The sequence below is a fragment of the Ambystoma mexicanum genome, chromosome 2p (assembly GCF_040938575.1).
Source record: "Ambystoma mexicanum isolate Mex_15411 chromosome 2p, UKY_AmexF1_1, whole genome shotgun sequence".
NCBI classification, from domain to species: domain Eukaryota; kingdom Metazoa; phylum Chordata; class Amphibia; order Caudata; family Ambystomatidae; genus Ambystoma; species Ambystoma mexicanum.
In genome coordinates, this window is record NC_090923.1 from 895,237,267 (window position 1) to 895,257,221 (window position 19,955).

Sequence of the window (19,955 nt, forward strand, 5' to 3'; positions counted from 1 at the left end):
TAGACGACCCAGCCTTTTATACCGATGTATATCAGATAGTCACTTCCATTGATCTGTCCATCATAATTTGGGGGGGGGGGATTTTAATGTTGCTCTCAACCCCAGGTTAGACAGCTCCAGTACGATTGTAAGGCCATCCAGCAAAACTGTTCTTACCTTGCACAATATCCTATCTCAACTCTCCCTTGAAGATGCCTGGCGGGTTCTCCACCCGGAAAGTAGAGGATATACATACTACTCGTCCGTGCACGATTCGCAGCCTAGAATTGACTGCTGGTTTGTCTCCCCCGCTGCACTTACTGCGGTCCAGACGTGTGAGATATTGCCCCGCACGCTGTCTGATCATTCCCCAATTGTGATTGAGATCGACTTTCGTGATTCCCCCAGACCTGTCAAAAGAGGGAGAATGCCCGGAGGGTTGCTCTGTGATGCCGGGGTCATGGAAGGATTGCACATTGAGATTGCAGAGTTCGTAGACAGAAATATAGGCTCTGTTGACAGATACTCCACGGTATGGGAATCCTTGAAAGTGTGGCTGAGGGGAACCCTGTTATCCAAATCAGTGGGACTCCTTAAAGGGGTCCGAGCCGAACTAACCCAAACTGAACTCAAACTTGGGGAATTGGAAGGGGCTTACACTCTGACACAAGACAAGGCAACATTGGCCGAGATACAGACACATTTGCAAAAATATGGTAGGCTGGCCACTAGGGAGGTGCAATACATGGCTGCCCCGATTCGCACCCGTAGATATGGTGAGGGCAACAAAGCTGGCAGGACGCTGTTTAACCTCGTGAAGCAGGATAGGCATTCCAGCCGGATCACTAGCATACAGACTCTACAGGGGGGGGTCCTTTTGGGGGAACAGGAAATTAATATTGAGTTTGCTAAATTCTATCAGCAATTATATAGTAACAAGGATATGAAAACACCCACCGAATTTAAGACTTACCTGGAATCATTGAGGTTGCCTACACTCACCGAGGAGGCCTGACTGGCCATGGACCATCCGGTTACAGCTGAGGAAATCGCTGAGGCGATTAAAGACTTGGCATCCAATAAAGCCCCAGGATCAGATGGAATAGGGGCGGAATTCTACAAGGAATTCCACGAAGAACTAGTCCCTGTGCTGTTGCAGGTGTGGGAGGAATCACTAAAGAGCAACACCTTGCCCCCTATGATGAGGGAGGCCATCATAACGGTGCTCGCTAAAGCCTGGGGTCCGCCACAGGACATTTCCTCCTACAGGCCGCTCTCCTTAATAAACACTGACGCCAAGATATTTGCTAAGGTGTTGGCCAACAAGCTTCTGCCTGAGGTCCCGAACCTGGTTCACCCTGATCAGAACAGGTTTATCCCAAACAGGTCCACGGCCCTCAACCTTCGCAGACTCTTTGGGATCATGGCTCAGATAGATCCGGAGAGGAAAGCAGTGGCCATATCCCTGGATGCCAAAAAGGCCTTTGATTCGGTCTCATGGGCCTATTTGTTGGCGGTGCTGGAGGCGTTTGGTATCGGTCCCCATTTCATTGCATACGTAAAACTGCTAAACACGGAACCTGGGGCACGAGTGCTGACCAATCGAACTATCTCTGATCTGTTCCTGCTGGGGAGAGGCACCAGGCATGGTTGCCCGTTCTCACCCATATTGTTCACACTGACAATAGAACCTATGGCGATTGCGATCAGGCACTCAGATAAGGGTATCAATTTAATGGGGGCCTCCCAGCTGATCTCTTTATACACGGACGACACCCTTCTGTATGTTTGTGAGCCTGGAAACAATATTGCTCCCCTGATGACTGAGATTCAAGAATTTACTACCCACTCGGGATACTCCATAAATAAGGCCAAGTCTGAGGTATTCCCACTTACACCGACAACCATGTGTCCCAACTCTACATGCGGACTCAAGTGGTCTGCAGAGTGCATTTGATACCTGGGAATTGTGGTCTCAAGGAATAAACACATGCTTTACACAGACAACCACGAAAACACACTCCAAGCCCTGAGCACTAAATTACGACTATGGGACCGCCTCCCGATATCACTGCATGGAAGAGTAGCGGTCCTTGAAATGATAGTTTTACCCAAGCTGCTATATCTTTTTGTTAATATCCCCATATGGCCAGGCCGGCTCTCTTTCAATAGGCTTAGGTGAATGGCGACAACCTTTCTTTGGAATGGAAAAACCCCTAGAATAGGGTGGGAAAAATTGATTGAGCCATATTCCTTGGGAGGTATAGCCGCGCCTGATTTTGAGTTATACTATTACACGGCCCAAGTTCAATTCTCGAGGTACTGGTATGTTGAACCTACTGGTCCCCCACACATAGAGATAGAAACGCTCACCACACAACATACTAATATAAAGTCTGTGGTATTTGACACATGCTATAAAGACACATGCAAGTTCAACCCGGTGAGTTGTACAGTTGGTGCGTGGAAAGCCATATTTAAAAAACTGGGTGTTGAGTCACCACATAACCCAGAGACCCCCCCTTTGGAACTACCCCGGCATACCACCTACACATGACAGTGGCTTGCGGGAGGCCTAGGACCCAAATGAAGAGATGAAGCTGGGTGACCTATTCGTCAATGGGAGGTTTGCGACCCTGCAGGAAATTACTAGAGCTTTTGGCGGGGGTCCGGCTAGGGTGCTTCAATACCATCGAATGCAATCAGTCTTTCAGAGACGCTGGTCATCCTTCCCCGAGGAACCCCCCACTCATCCCTGTGTACAGTTGGTAACATCTAATGACAGGCTGGGGATTTCGGGACTATATGCTGCGGTCCAAACACACTCCCCCTCGACTAACATGGTTAAAGTAAAATGGGAGAGGGATCTGCAGATCCCCATAGATGACCAGACCTGGGAAAGGTGCTGTTCACTCACCAAACGAGTCTCCCTGAATGCAGCCCTTCGTCTAATTCAGTTCAAAATTGGGAATAGACTACACTTTACTCCAGCCAAAGTAGCACAGTTTGCACCAGATGTGACGGGAGAATGTCCCAAATGCAAGGCAGATGGGGCGGGTGCATTTCATATGTATTGGGGATGTCCGATAGAGGCGGGTTTCTGGAAGGAGGTGGCAGAGATGTTAGAGGAAATCACACAAGTCCCCCCTGCACTAACCCCACAGAAATAGTTGTTTGGAGACATAGGCAAATGTTCCGAAAGAACCAGAAGACTGTTTTGTGTGCAGTGGCTAAAAAATGCATTCTACAACAGTGGAAGAGTACTGAGCCGCCCACTATGAAACAGTTTCTTAAGGAATTGACATATGTTAATGAAGCTGAAGAGCAGTTTGTCATCACATGTCCATCGATGTGTAGGCCCAAAGACATATGGGGGCCATTCAGAATGTACCTGTGTGACATGATCCCAGAGGAAGATGATACTGTGTGACCCTGATGTTTGTACGATATGTATTTAATTTGATGTTTCTGCATTGTGGTAATGATGTAACTGAGCTATGTATCTCTTGATCACTAATAAAAAGAGTTTAAAAAAAAAAGAAATGCACCGATTTTTGAAAAGGGGACGAAAAAGAATGATTCAAGCAATGCTTCTTTTCTTTGCGGCACTCCTCCCTTTTTCACGCCGCTGCTGTGCATTACTTCTCATAACGCAGCAGGCCTATAGTCTTCTCCAGGGTGCAGAGATGGTGGTACCTCACCATAGCCTCGGATCCCTGAAACCCTACAGACCTCATTAATACCTATAGTAGACCGGGCAATTCTCAGTGGGGCGTTATATTTCTTTATCTAGGAAAACCTTTGTATTTTGACCTCGTGGGAGGCTTTTCATCCCCTTGATTGTTGGGGCAGTTGTCACTCTTTATTTGTTTGATGTGAACACATGTGGACTCCAACATGCTTCTACGAGGGTTGCATCTGCCACTATTTTGACTTAACCCAAAGCACCCTGAGGGATTTCCATCCCCAAGCCCTCTGGTTACACTTAACATGATTGCCTAAAGTCTAAAAAGAAGTGTTTCTCCAGTTAGGAGGGTGCAGCCAGATAAGAAGTCTAATGTTGCGCATACTAAGATCATGGGCTCTTCTTTTATAATCATGCATGAATGTGCGTTTAAGGTGTATTAGATGTAAGTTTACCTTTTAAGCTAATATTAGTGTGCCACAGCTAGCTAGTGGAATACGCACTTTTTGTCAACTCAGAAACCGTACACAATTATTATATATTTTTTAATTTAATTATAGTGCGATACAGTTTAAAGTGAACGTAACACACTATTGTATACAAAATACCACTATACATTACATGCACAATAAATAAGCTTCCACAAAATACATACAATTCATAAAATGCAGTCTTTAAAACCTCTTGGTGCATATAAAATCACATTAAGACACATTCATCCACTGCCTCTCGAACCTTCATCAATAATACACAGAAACACTTTCTGGGAAGCCTCTGGCATTAAGGTGCAAGTCACAAAATGTTAAGATTAAAACAGCAATACAACATCAATAGCACGATGACGTTCAATGCCATTGTTCCAAGCTCATCACAGTCATGAAAATACAGAATGAATGGATAGATCAGGCTTGACAGGATGTCAAACTAATACCTCTATATTTTTTAAAAATTGCATATAGATGGACATTCCCAAAGTATTCTACACACACAAAACTACTTGCAGGAAATTACTAAAGATCTTGTACTTTCAACCTTGTCAAACCAATCTATAAAGATAATTCACACACAAAACATACAAAACTCCCCTAGAACACGAAATCAGCAGCAAACAACTTTGTAATGAAAAGTTAGGATTAATACCTATAAAATATAAATTCTACACATGTTGGGATCAGCACATATGTATATTTTAAGAAAATACACCAACATTATACAAAGATAAATAGCAGCCAGGTAATACATTCTAAACACACTCATTACAATTTAACCAATAGTCCCAATATGTATGTTAAATTAAATAACATAAAATTATACACCCTCGTTTATACAAAGAACTAGCTCACAAAACATGTTCTCTTATTACCCTCTTCAGACGTCATTTTACCTCAAACAATAAATAACTTTCACGTGCTAAGTACAGAGCAACGCACGTACAATAGCAGTAAACCATCATAAAACACCGTTAACACGATCAGCACATTCACAACAATGCCCCCGAAAAGTAAGTTAAGGTTCCAACAGCATTTACTTTATTTACTCTTAGATGTTTAACAGTAGGTTAAATATTAACGTTAGAATTCTCAACGTTTGCAGACTTTAACTCCTTATATGTAGTATCCTTATGATAGCCTTAACCTTTAAAGAAAAGGCACCCACTGTAGAAAGACAGATGGTGTGCACAAAACGGAGTGAATGGAATGGTGTAGAGTGAATGGAACGGTGTAGAGTGAATGGAACAGTGTTAAATGAATGGAACGGTTAGGAGTGAATTGAAAGGTCGGAATACATGGAACAGTCGGAGTGCATGGAACGGTTGGAGTACATGGAACTATTTGAGTGGGCTCGATCACAAGCACCTATGCTAAACCACCATATCAATCCCCACACTTACTTTCTCCTTTCACCACCACTCACTAGAACACAGCGATACTATGACACCATTTGTTATAGCTGTTCTCATACCAACACTTGCCTCATACACCACATCATCCTAACTACACACAGCTGGCTACTCACCCTCCAGCCAAGCGTTCTTCTCAGGCTTAACGCAGCCAGAATCGGTCTGGATAACAACCTGCCAGAACGAACACATACTCCTGATCTCTCAATCAACACACCTACCGCCAAGAAGCAGCTATCACAAGAATGCCACACCTGCTGCACACATATCCGGTGCTCACACGCACCTTATGACTCTCTCTCTCTCGCTCTCTCTCTACTGACTTGAACTTCGGTTCCCGAGGGCGTTCAACCTACCAGCGCCTTGAGATCATGCCAATAGTACATAAGGCGCTATATAAATGCAAAGTAACATAACATAACTACTACGACCCTATTATCAACTGCCCTCCTCTTCCTTTCACTCTGTACAGCACTCACTTTCTGTCGAGCTAGGTTTGCGCTATTGTAAAAAAAATACAGAAAAATACAAAATGCCAGAGAGATGCATATATATATATATACATACAAACATACATCCAGAGACAGACATGAGGCGGGTAACAAAATACCACGTTTTAGGGCATTAACAAATATATTCATCCTAAGGACATTTACAGGGTTAAAAAGATTGAAAATGTGTCCCCGAATTTTTCCTGAGAGCAGGTCAAAAAGAATGAACAGAAGATGAATAACATGCAGAATTCATAGTAATCATCAGTTCATTCGTCATGCCTTGATTTGGCCAAAACGATAGTGAACACATCTCACATTTTATTTCATCACTCATGTGTAACCTGGCTGAAGAGGAGTTTCTGTTCTAAACAGCATGTTTGGTCTTGTTCACACACCGTGGCGGTTGGTGAGTTGGTGTTTTTCATAGAGGGTTCTTTACAATCCAAGTGAAAAGGGAATGCAAACGTTTATTTTCTGCAATACCATAGACTGTGGGATGCCGGGTCACTCCTCACTTAATAACAATTATTTTAGTTCTGGCCACCACCATTTGTAATTTGTGAACACTAATGCTCTACAATGTTTTGGTCAATATTTTCTTTGTTCCTTTACCAGCATCAGTCATGAAGAGTCATAAACTGTCTTCTTTGGGAATAAATGCAATCAGTCAGATTTTCAAGTTTGTTTGTTTGTTTGTTTATTATTTATAGCGCGCGCCAGACCCGAAGGTAACCGGGCGCGTTGTTCAAGGATACTTTAAATTTTACAGGTTACGCATGATTACAAGTAGTGGTTATACATGGTGGAAAGTATTTTACTATTCTCGTTTATTTATTTTCAAATATGTTTTTAACATTTTACTGTGTGTTTCAAAATGCTAACTAAAAGTCACTAGCAGGTTACAATGTGTTACAATATGCTAAATCAAATGCAGCATGCAAAGTGCAAACAAACTCCTTAGCTAGCACCACACGTTTCAAAAATGCATCTGTCCGTAATCAGAGGCTATATTTGCCTGTGATGATAAGAATTTGACATAGTAGTCTTTACTATTTTTTATATTTTATCGGGGTGTCATTTCTTTTTAGAGGAAACCTAGCTTCATAAAGTAACACAGTGCTTTTCAGAGCAATAGATGAAACTACCCGAAGGGGTGAAATTAGTTACGAGGGGTATAGCATAGGAGCAGGGACCGAGCAATAAAAGGAGGGGGAAGGGTGATATTCCAGACAGCCAGGCAACAGTTGGTAGCACCAAGAAGAAGTAGGAGCACCCGGGTGGGGGGGGGGGTGGGGAGAGTAACATAGAAGAAGATACAGCTCTGATGGGTGAAAGAGGGGGCACAACAGGGGTCTGTACAGAAGGGGGTGAGCACTTCCAGTGGCCGTGGGGAGCTGGCAACGGGTAGGGTGATTATGAGTGGAAGCACAGTTAAAAGTGGAGGGGGACACAGAACAGCCCCAAAAGTCCAGTCGTTGCGGTGACCAGGGGTGACATCCTAGATGTTGAGCAGGTATTCTTTTTATTTTTGGGCGCTACATTTAAAGATTCAAGAGACCTGCTTCTTCAGGCATTCATCTCAAACATTTCTACTCTAAATGCACAAGGTCCTCTGTCAACATCCAATATTCAGTCATTTTGAATTCCCTTAAATGTGTCAATGCTTCAATCCTCTAGTTGAGATCTAATAAACACCAAAACAGCATTAGCTTCTGTCTGCTTAGAATAGCAAATTCTTCCAAACCTATCACGAAATGGTACAGTTTCCAAGCAAACAACACAAGCAAATAACTTGCTCGCTCATCCATTGAGCTCATGTATTGCCACTCTTACTGCAAAAGTTCAAGCCTGTATGCACTTCGCCAGAGCTGAAACAAGGGAGTTGAAATTCAAGCTATGACAACCATGAAGCAATAGCAGTCTGAATGTAAGAGGGGACAGGATGAGTGAACACGTCATTTACTTGATCTAGTTTGTAACGTTTGCATGCTTTTGGAAGGTGACATTTTATGGAAAAACATGCAAGTGTTTGCTCTGCTGGAGTTAAATTGAAAGAAGCTAGTGTTGAGATGGCAATTTAGAAATGCAGACTTCAGGATCCAAGACCCTTGGACTCATGTGAGAACTCAAAATATCCGATTATCAGGCGCTGCAGGACACTGTGCATGTATAATAGATATGTTCGAGATCCATGACTGAAGAAGGGAGTCGGGTGAGCCTTGAAATGTAGCAAAAGGTACGTCTATACTTTTCGGATATATATTGTTGTAATAATAAAATACATACGAATCTAGTCAATATTTGTTAATTTCTGATGATGGAATGCTTACCGCTCGTCTGTGAATTTTATCAAGCATACCGGATCATAAAATTAAATGATATGGGTAAAAGTCCATGAAAATCTGATTGCGAGTTCATGTTAGTAGAGATATCGGAGGACTTTCTTGATAGGGTAAACCAGAATTGCCACAGTGAAAGTCATCCAGTTATTAGGTGAGTAGGTCCGCCTGTTGCAGAGCAGCCGAAACACATTAATTTGGACCACATGCTAAAACTGAATCAGGGATCATAAACTGGGCGGGTCTTAGGGGAGAGCGGGCCGGGCGACCGCCACAGGCGCCCTGCCCTTCAGAGCGCCTTTAGCCCTTTGCCACGCCAGCTCGGGGGAGTCTTTCAAGGGCTTCCCCGAGCTGGCGTAGTGGGAGAAGGCGTGGCTGGCGCCCTTTTGTTATTAAATGCACCCGCGGCAGACCTCCTCGATCTGGCACGGGAGCGGGGCGGTTTTCATTGGACAGGGCGCTCATGCATTAGCACGAGCGTCCTATTCCAGTGACTAACCCCCTGTGAGGCACCGGAGTGAGGAGGTATTAAAAAAAAGTATGCATAGTTCGGCCAGGGCACTGCAGCCACTAAGGCCGGCCCTGATCAGAAGAGTAATGCAATTTGCATGAACTATATTTATTTTGTATTTTTATATTCGATATTTGCATGACACCTATACACAGTGTTTCCAAGTGCCACAAGACAAGTTGGGGAGCCAGAAGGGGGGGATTGGACCTGGGAATCAAAAAAGTAGAACAACAAAAAAACGGTTATATTGGCCTTGTGACAATCCTACTGTGCAAGTACATGACAAGGTGATAGCTTCAGGGGGAAGGTAGAGGGGGAAGTGCACGAGTGGGGTAAACTCCAAGGGTGGGGGCGGGCAAGTGCTGGGCAGGTCAAGGCAGCAAGTTCCAGGGGAAAAGGGGGAGGGAAGGATGAGTGCAGTGGACAGGGAGGACCAAGTTGGGCTAGTCTGGGAAAAGGAGCCTGAGGCCACGTGTTGGCAAAGAATGCTGAGGGGACTAGTAGGGGGTGGTCTGGCCCCTGTATGACTTTGAAATGACCAGGCCCACTCACAGGGGAAGATGGAGATTTTAGCATGGGAGGGGGTGAGGGAAGGAAGAGGAAAAAAGGAAAGCTTTCAGAAGTTTATAGAACTTAAGAAGACCCGGCTAAAGTCTGAGAGGGGAGGGAGGCTGTTCCAGAGGGAGCAGCCAGCCGAGGAAAGAGATCTACCTCCCACTCTCTGCTTGGAGAAACGTTTGACCAGCAGAGAGTTGAAGCCAGAAGACCCGAGTACTCTGGCCGGGAGGTATTTCGGGAGAGAAAGCTTTATGTAAAGTAGTCCCAGGCGCCAGACAGCCTTGTGGATGAATTGATGATGACTTTGTAAAAAGTTACTTCTATAACTGTTATGGTATAGATCTTTACATTTTGGGCTTAATTCATCTGATCAGTTTTAATGTCATTTTTGTTACTCAGTATGCAGAGGTTCAATTACACCAAATGGCAAAAAGTCATGTTCTAAATCTTAATGTTGATATATAAATGTGGCGACTCGTCCGTTTCTGAGAATATTCAAAAGCATGGTTGAATCACTCGTTTCATGGTGACAAAAAGTAGAAATATTTTTAGCAATGATAACCGGAATTCCCTCCATCAAATAAATTGTGCAAACAGAATCAAGACCCCTATCCACTCGGCGGAGGCCCTGTCACAAGTCTACAATATGGTATGGTAAAAATTCCCTGTTGTAAAGGCTTTCCCTGCTAGGATGTTAAACGATTCAGCTGGACATTTCAACAGATGTCCCAGGCTTTCTAGGAGTGCCCGGGGTATCAATGTGCCTTACAGAAGTCTATCCCCTACATAGGTCCTGAGCGCTGCATCCTTTGCACACACTCACTGCTGCAGTGCTTGCCAGGGATGTGTTTCATATGGATATCGTAGGCCTTCATATATGAGAGAAGTGGAGGGTAGACGAGCTGTATTATTCATGCAGTTGTTTTGCCAGCTGAACAGGTGGGATCAGGTAGCATCAATTTATTTATTTATTTATTTGGATTTGTAAAGTGCACTAACAGCCCAAGGGCATCGAGGCGCTGTTGCATGAAGCTACAGTCAGGTTATTTGCTCATGGTTACAGTGAGCTTGCAGGCAAAACAATCCTGGCAGAAAATATTGATAGTACATTCAACGCATATACAGAGGCGATTACAGTTTTTAGCGTATTTGTTCAGAAATATTATGAGTTACAGGATAGCAGGGAGGGAATATTCTGTCCACCTAGGTCAGGTGCATGAGAACTTGTTTAGATAAACAGCATAGTTTTTAGTGCTTTCCTGAAGGCTACGTGTGACTCAATACTCCTCATGTGAGGTGGCATTGAGTTCCAGTATGTTGCTGCCAGGACTGGGAAACTGGACCCACCAACCTGCATTCTCTGTGTTTTGGGAATGGAGATCCTGTTAGTGTAGGCAGATCCTGTGGGTCACAAGGATTAGGATACATTACCTCTTGATGGGTTTTGAATTGTGTTCAGGGGTGTATTATATCTGCAGAGACTTTTATATGATTTTGTTTTGACGTTTGGCTTGCTTTGCCACCTTCCAAAGCACAGGTACGCACAATGAAATCGGATGCAGGACACGGGGATGTGGCTCTATTTTCTATACGTCCAGTCGGCATTTGATCGATTCACGAGTTCTGCGCCATAACAGTCAACCAGGCCGCTCGTTCATGGCACACTGCATGCTCAATCTCAACAACTTTCTTTTGTGTTTTGCTTCCTTTGCTGCAGGGAAAGTGGAGATGGCGGGTCAACCAAGGATCTTCTGGCAGAGCTTCCGGCGGTGGACCATGCACTTGCAGGGAATAGGAGCATCATTCCCAGTTCCGACGACGATCTCTCCATGGCCGACAGCCCAGGCCCGCGGCCCGACAGCCCCTCACTTCTCTATCCATACCAGGGGCCCTCTGGAAATGCCACTCATGCCATGATGATGAGCGGCGGCGGCGGGCAGCAGAGACAGGACTTCATGCATCACCGGGCACTCCAGGAATCCATCTTGGGGTCGCTTACCTCCAGCCTTGTCGATTTAGGGTCCTGAGTCACAAGGAAGGGGCTCGTGGGAGTGGGGCCAGGGAACACATTCTGCAGCTCTTGCCTTGTTCTGCCTATGAGTACTTTCACCCCAAATTATACTACTTATCTGCTCAGTGAATCTTCAGAGGGGTGTTCCCATTTGCCCCACAGTGATGTAGTTCTGCTCCGCTCCACTAGCACTCAGGAGGGAGAAAGTAACACTGGATTGGCTCTCTCTGGGAAGCTGCAGCACTCTGACCCAGAGTCTTTTCTAGTTCCGCTTCCTGCCTCTATGTGTATTGTGTCCAAACTGTGGTGTCTGTTTCTTGCTCTGTGTTTGTGTCTCTCTGTGTCTCTCTATGTGTACACTGTACCATCCATATCTGTGGAAAATGTAGACATGATTTTTTTTTATTAAAAATGTGAATAGATGAAGTTCAGAAGGTTCTTTGTGGTGTACAACAGGTCAATATCTATGTATGTTCATCAGGTCTCTCCTGTGCAAGGAGTACTCCATCGAGTGCAAGGCAACAATCATAAAGCAGTCAGCCTGAAGGTGCAGTGGAATCCCCATGAGCAAACAGATCGTTGTCCACTTCTAGTCCAGTGCCCAAGAACTGACACCACTGTATCTTTTCCCATGCAGTGCCCTTCACAGCACCTTATCGCTTCACTGTAAGTGGTATTCCACGTGGCCTATTGAACGTATAATTAATGCTAGGGTACATTAGGAACATACCTACAGCAAAGACCCTGAAGTTGTAATGTAGCCCCCAGAAGCAAACAAATGTTTTTCATGCATAGTGCATTCCCCTCGGACTATCAGCAGCTTGTTGTGCCTCTCTGAGGTAGCTCCGTCCCGGGAGGATAGCTCAGGGGCAACGTGCTCGCCTTGGAAGCAAGACGACATGGAGCAACACAGGTTCGATCCCTGGGTCTACGCTTAGAAACCTCGGGGTATTAAGCGCATTATAAATAACCTATCATATCATAACCACATAACATCTTCTCTCTCCCCTGCCTGTGCACTGCCACAGAATTAAGAGGCCCTGCCGACCACTATTAGCTCTTTCATCGCCAAAAATGGTCCTAGATGTCCTCCGGAGAAGATAGCCCGCAAAAGATCTCATCCCTCAGCAAAGTAGTGACACGTCATACTGCACTACCCTCCATCTAGCATCATGATCTCTTGTAACACTGTACATGTAGTGCCCAGGAACTCACTATGAGGGACCGAACAGGCCAAACTCAATTTCCATATTCATGGCATATATTGGTTTATGAAACGCTGAAGAGCCGCAGCTTTGCAACATATCACCATTGCCAGTTACCCTTGGCAATGCAATGGCCTGCTGCTGTGGACAACATTTTACCATTTGACGCTGAGTGTACAGAGGCCTGCAGATAACATCACAGTACTCGTTGATACTCCAAGCAGTACTTCCACTTGCATAGCTTTACTCTTTGAGACTGAATGTGGCTGCCCTGTAACTGACAACACAACAAGAAATCTGCAATGCAAAATATTCAAGCTCCGTCCACTTAAATGTCAATAGCTGGTTTTCTGGGTGAAGAATTATAATCGGTTATTTATTTATTTATATCCGACATGCAGCTGAGCCTCTTAAAGGAAAACGTCTCTTGTTCTCTGAAGTCGTCATGCAGCACTTACACTTGTGAAATACAGGTCGGGACTTTGTAGCTTGGCAGAAAGGACAGAAATGCGTACAGGAGGAGGGCAGGAAAATTGAAGGTAAGGTGGGTCTAAGGCAAAACTGTAGTTGAAGCAGAACTGATACTATGCATCTCAAAGGCATGGCTAGGGATCAAGGGATGCTGTTTGGAGCTCATAAAGAGGCAAGTAGAGAGGCAGGGAGGCCCCAGAGTACGATCAAAATCAATACCTGCAGTATTGGCACATCTAAAGGAACCCTTCAAACACCCTGCTGTGACATAACCAAGGTGGCATTCCTCTGCGTGTGATTGCTCATCAACCACAGGTGTCAGTGTCCAGTGTGCGCAAAGTCTGACACTCTTCACCCTGGGAGAGCCCTGAAAAGATTCCTCCACGGTTGTCCAGGAGGAGCCAACCTCTGGTCATGTTCATGGCAAGGTTTAAGAGCTGGCCGTGTGCTGTGTGAGCCTGGGACACTGTGACAGACAGCATTCTGAGCCCTGTCCCCATCCCTTCCAGAAAGTGTGTGGGTCCAGCAACTTTAATCAGAAGAGGGCAGGGAGGGATCTGGAGGAGCTACCTCATCTCTCTTGCCACCCCAGAAGAGTATATCCTGACTCACAAGGCAGCATCGACCATGGTCTTGATTCCTGCACGTGACATCTATGGGTGTGGCAACATCGTGACAAAGCTGTACAGTATTGAGGCCATAAATGCATGTGAAATCCTCCTTTGCGCCAGAATGAAATTGCCTATAAATCTTGGTATGCCTCATCCATCAATTTCCTGACAAACCCTAACAAGTTTGATGATATCTTGACTTAGAGAGAGTTCTGCGGGTGGAGAGGTTGGTGCGTTGAATCCTAGAAGGAATAGCACAGAGTCTAGGAGAACATATGATTAACTTATGAAATAACCAAGATGTCAACCTGATGGCTAGCCTCGATCAGTGTGACATGTGCAGATTTGCTAAAATGTACACCAACCCACTAACTTATGTTTTGGAAGTAGTGTTTGTTCAAAGCCTTTATGGTAGTCAAGGTGCTAGTCATTAAGCCTGGATGAACAATGCCAAACTCTAAATGACTTTGATTTTGTGGTGATCCAGTGTTTGGCGGATCGTACAAACTTTTCCCAAGTTCAGCAGCGCAATTCGTTTCTGAGGGGTGAGGCCATGTCCTGACATGGTAGCCCACTATTTCATTTTAGATTTAAAAAATATCTCCACTCCCAGTCAAGCTTACTCGCCCTCAAAGTTGTCCTTGTGATAACAATACTACAATCGACATCATGTCACAGGTGCAAAAGGCTACTGAAACAGTCCATAGCGATCTGCCCGTTGTTATCAGAAACAAGTAGGCTTCAAAATAATGAATTCACTAAATAGAAACAGGAAGGAAACTGGATTCCTGGACTCGTTTGAAAGTTCATTACAGAATCGGCATGATAGTGACTAAAATGATATATCGTAGGAGCTTATCTAAAAATCACACTACCAAATTGATGAGATTTATAAAAGCAGACTTTCAAAAAGCCCCTCGACTTCATAGAATGGCTTGGAGCTTCTGACCCAGCATCTCTTACAGCCGGCTCCCCAGGCGCTCGCCTTCTGTGCGCTAGGCTCCCAAGACACACATCCTTCATTTGTGTCAACCTCTGGCAAATCTACAAAAACAATCCCGAGTATGATACACAGCTTGGCAGTGCACACAAATGTCAGTTTGTGTGGTGCTGAGCCACAAACACATGCTCGCCATGCTACTGTGGGACAGGGTGTGTGTGAATAGCGTGTGCTTCCCACGCACATTCTTCGGTGTGTCATGGAGCTTGTTGTTGACAGCCCAACCATGGTCAAACCTGCAGGGTACAATAAGGTGCTGCTAATGAACAAACAACAAGGGGGTCATGGGTATCTCCGACATGCTACCTTGAGGACACACCATTGTATTTAAATGAAAGCGGATATGGATGTCTGCCTCGTACAGCAACACAAATGAGGCACTGAAGCCTCAACGTTGATTAGGGAACTTGTATTATGTTCTCGGTATTTTATGGTGTGCTGTTAAAAATGTACTAGGGTCACTGTATAGAAATCAGCCATCTTGTAGCAGAACCGACTAAAAAGGTCTTACAGTCAGATCAAATGTGCAGGTCTTTAAATATGATTGCTCAATATTATGAGTAGAAATGTGGAATATTCAGCCTCCGGCAATGAGGGTACACAAAGGAAACCCAGAATCTTTTGACCCTGTGAAAGGGCCTGATTCATGGCACGCTTTTCTATGGAATTGCACCATTATAAAACACGTCCATGAATCAGGCCCATTGTGTCTAATAAGTACTTCAGGCACAAAATGAAACCACAAATGGATGTGTACAGTAGTATCTACACTCACAGGGGATTAAAGGATGATGTGTTGCAGCTCAAAGGTAAATGAGTTGATAAGCCTTCGTCAGGACAACATCATCTATTGCGGTGTTAAGGATGGGAAGCCCTATGCGATTGATTTTTTGAGTATGCTGGGAGCAGAGGGAATACACGTGGTCTGGATACACAGGACAAGTAGATGCAACTGATGGGATTGTACGTGGCATGCACACTTGATGGGATTGTGCGTGGCATGCACACTTGATGGGATTGTGCGTGGCATGCACACTTGTAAAATGCAATAGAGAGGCCTTAAATGTCATCTCCTAAGAGAGAGGGAGCAGCTACCTTCAGTGTGGTGCATGCCGTGTTTGGAGAAATCACTGAGCTCCACAGAGTTATCTTGTAGTTTGAAGTGAGAGGGGACCACCGCGTGGGAAGCCTTTGAGGATAAAGTGGAGATCACAGCAGAAGGAAAATGAGAGAGTAGAGGCAGTGTGGGGTTGGAGGACAGGAGAAATAGCACTTTTCTCTTTGATGAGAAAACCATACTCAGGCAGTGATCGATGGCAGAGAAATTGTTTATTATGCAAGTGGATAGTTTGGAGATGTATTTTCCCATTGAAGAGATGTAGAAAGTGAAGATGGACACCACTGAGCAGCGGAGCGATAAAGTAGGTGCTTTTGTCCATCATATGGCGAATGGGTGTTTGCCCAAAATGAGCCATCTCTTGCCTAGTCTTTGTCCTGGAAGCAAAGTTTGGAGAGTGCTAAGCCAAAAGAAAGGCAATTTCCCGTGGCAAACGCATCAGAACGGTGAAGGAGGATGGTGATGGATGAGAAGTGAGATGTTAAAGCAGTAGTGAGGAAGTTAGAGACATGTGTGGGTGCCAGATCCATGGAGGTTTTTCTGCAACCCAGATTGGTGGGAGGGAGGTTACAGAGTCAATCAACTTCCAGGTAGGCGAGCCTTGGAATATTGGAAAAGGAGGGAGACGGGTCAATAGTTTGCCAGGTTTTTGGAGTCATCTATTGGGTTGTATAGAAAGGGTGAGAGTGTGACCACCTTCAAGCAGGATTCAAAGACCCTGAGGCGAGCCATGTGTTGAAGTGTGTAGATTGGTACAAGCAGATCATGGTCCCCAGTTCTTTGGTGGTCTGCAATGCAAAATAGTCAACAGGAGCACAGGAAGGGTTGATGAGGATGGGTGAAAGTCGGGCAGGTTTTGGTAGGGGGAAAGCCATAAAGGAGGTCAGGGTGCAGGTGGAGGGTAGAGAAGAGCAAAAGAGAGACAGTGGAGGGCAGTCACAGTGCCACTTATTTTGGAAATCTTCTGGAAGTAAGAATCAAAGTCATCAACGGAAAGCAATGAGTGGTGGAAAAGGTGACTTTGAGGGGGCAAGCATTCACTAGAGGGTTCTGGATAGTTTCTAGGACAGCAGCAGAGAGATGAGATATGGTTGGCATTGGAGATGACTTGGCAGAGTTGAGGTTGGTGGACAGAGCAAGGAGTAAACACAGCATGATTATGCAGTCGATATCATCCATGAGGATGCAGGCACATGGGAGTCCTAATTTGTCAGATAGTTGGGGAGATCAGCGATTGAGGACGAGGGTGGGAGAGAGTGGAAGAGCTGTGTGGATCAGGATAGTGAAAGAGGGTGGCAAATGGTGAGGTGAAATCCTGGAAGGCTTATTCAATTGAGCCAGCTAGTGCAGGAAAGCTTAGAGTGGAGATTTAACTTGGCTAAGACACGATGCCAAGAGGTCAGGGTGTAATATACGTTTTGTGATGATGTGCGAGGGAGAGTGAAGGAGGGACAGAGACTGTGAAAATAACAAAAAGTTTTCAGATGGAGACGGATCGATGGACGAATCAGCGCAGTTGAGGGAGGAGATGAGTAAAATCAGGTCAAGTGAGTTTCCATGATTGTGTGTAGCCTGTCATGCAAAGGAAGGCAAGGTTCACCATGGACACTGCAAGGACCTCAGAAGGAAGGAATTCAAGTGATAGGTTGGGGCCAAGGAGGAGATAGAGTAGTGCCCAGGTGCTGGTAGATGAGAATGAAGTTGGGACGGGTTAGTGCAAGTTGAACATCAATGGGCCTCATTACGACCCTGGCGTTAAGGGTTTAACGGCGCCGTAAAAGGTGTCGGTGCCATTAAACCCTTAACGCCTGATTACGAGGTCGCTTTGCGGGACCCGACCTTAACGGCTGGTTCTACCAGCCGTTAAAGTAGGGTGCCGAAAGGGACCTCGGTGCTAATTACAGTACCGCAATTTGCGGTACCGTACTTAGCGCCTTCCCCAGTCCCATTGAGCCCTATGGGGCGAAAATGGGAATGGGGAAGGGCCATGGTGGAATGGGGAAATACCGCCCCGCCAACCTTGGAATGGGGCGGTATTTCCCCATTCCACCATGGCGGACTCGTTACAACACCGGCACCAACCATGGTGCTCATAGCGCCATGGTTTAGCGCCGGGGTTGTAATGAGGGCCAATGTGTTTGAAAGAAGAGAGGAGCAAGGCAGCGGGACAAGACGGATGGATGTGCTATCCTTATTAATCATGACATTTCCCCTTTTAGTAAAGCAAGAGGAGTGCGAATGCAACTAAGTCGCTTTATAAGACTGCAAGTGTCATGAGCGCTGACCCAGGTTGCAGAGATGGTAATCACAATGTGCATGCAACCCAATGTATGATGGAGAAGAAAAAAACATCAAAGATGGCCACCACAGAATTGGAAGGCAGGGCACCATGTAGAGCCCCTCTTAAATCATGGCAGGCACAGAGGTCTGCAGGCAGGGAAGCGAAGTGGCAGCGAAGCAGAAGTAAGTTTGGCAGGGCGTTGGGGGCACTGGGAAGGTGGTGGAGTCGATTGTTAGATTCAGAAAGGGTTTAGAGCAACCTGATTGGATGGCACCCCACCAAGTGTTCTAATGATGCAATGTTCATTCTGCTTCAAGCCACTAATGTGACATATTGACATTTGGAACAATTAGACATTTAGGTGGTGCTTTTAAAGATATGGCATCTTTTTTTGAAAGAAGATGCAGCCTGGAACACGGATTTCTATTGTTGGTGTCACATATGAAACAAAAAAGAGACATTACATTTGGTGAGTTCTGAAAAAATGGCAGACTTATTTAACAAAGAAAATGTTTTAAACATGTTTCACACGCTGACACGTACACTAATACGTTTTAGAGGTTATAACTGTGTGACTAAGTACCATTTTTACATAAGGAGTTATTCACACGTATGAGAACCCTACTCACCTTACTGAAAATATTGTGTAGCTTTCTGATCAAGCAGGCATGTCATGAATCTTAATCTTGCAGGCTACATTAAGATCACTAAAATGAGGGTGATCAGGCAGCCAGAAACAATTTCCTGTAAAAAAAATCACAATAATGTGTATTGCAGCAACTTTATCCACACATTCACTTATTTATAGTTCCTACACTCAGGGCTTCTAAGCACTACAATAGCATTGGGATTGCAGAATATGTGCAGTGTTTGATCCACTGAGTAAATAGCTCCTGTATGACAAGCTTCTAAGCACTATGAGCACTTCTTTTCAACGCATTGTGCAGCACTTTCAGCACTTCACTCATGGCCATAAAATATAGATGATCAGGGTGTTATGCTATGTTTTAATGGATTATGTAAACATATAAGAAGGACATTAAACACTTTTTTTCAAGCGTGTAATTGTTGTGCAACGTCGAAGACTGATTACAGTAACTTTTTAGTGCAGTAGTTAGCAGTGCAGTGCAGTATTGTTTAAAGAGAGCAACGCTAGTGTTTTCTCATTTTGAAGGTCGCTCTTTACCCCACTTGTCAGGGAACAAGACCAGAATATAAAATGACTTTGAGCCATGGATTACGCTCAACCATCACAAGGAATTCAAATAATTAAATAAAGCACGAGCAGCTATGTCGCCAGGACAGGAAGGATATTAAATCAGACTCTGCCTTTAACATGTGACAAGTGAGTGGGGATAGCTGTGGAGCCCTACTGATTGGTAAATAAAGAAAAGGGCGGCATACCTGCTAACTTCGCCATTGTTTGTTAGTCTTTAGACACAATTGCTAACTGCAGCTTCTGCATTAACATGAGTAGCCAGCTATGATCCAGCAGTCCTCCCAACACCAGCAAAACTATAGTGAAAGTTCCCAGCTTCCTAGTAGAACAGAATGGCTTGGTTGTATTCATTGCGCCTGCACTTCAATGACTTTTGTTGATTTAAAAAAAGGAGGGACAGCGCGAAACACGCAGAAGGAGCTCTTGCCGAGGGGTAGTTAAAGGAGCTGGCAGGTGAAGGGGCTTGCAGGTACAGAGGCATGCATGGTGCTTAAACTTCCATTTTGGGGGTTCCGCGAAGAGGATAGCTATGTTACCTTGAGCATTGTATCCAGTGAGTATTGAAAGAGATAGG

At 44.9% G+C, this 19,955-nt stretch overlaps 1 protein-coding gene across 1 annotated transcript in view; it reads left to right on the plus strand.

Moving 5' to 3' along the window:
* LOC138566879 (homeobox protein six1b-like) overlaps positions 1-11,903 on the plus strand; it is a 132,658-nt gene extending 120,755 nt beyond the window's left edge. The window contains exon 3 of the mRNA XM_069644598.1: positions 11,184-11,903. Coding sequence (XP_069500699.1) covers positions 11,184-11,493 — 310 coding nt within the window. The 3' untranslated portion in view covers positions 11,494-11,903. The remainder of the gene's footprint in view (positions 1-11,183) is intronic.
* Positions 11,904-19,955: the final 8,052 nt, after the last annotated feature.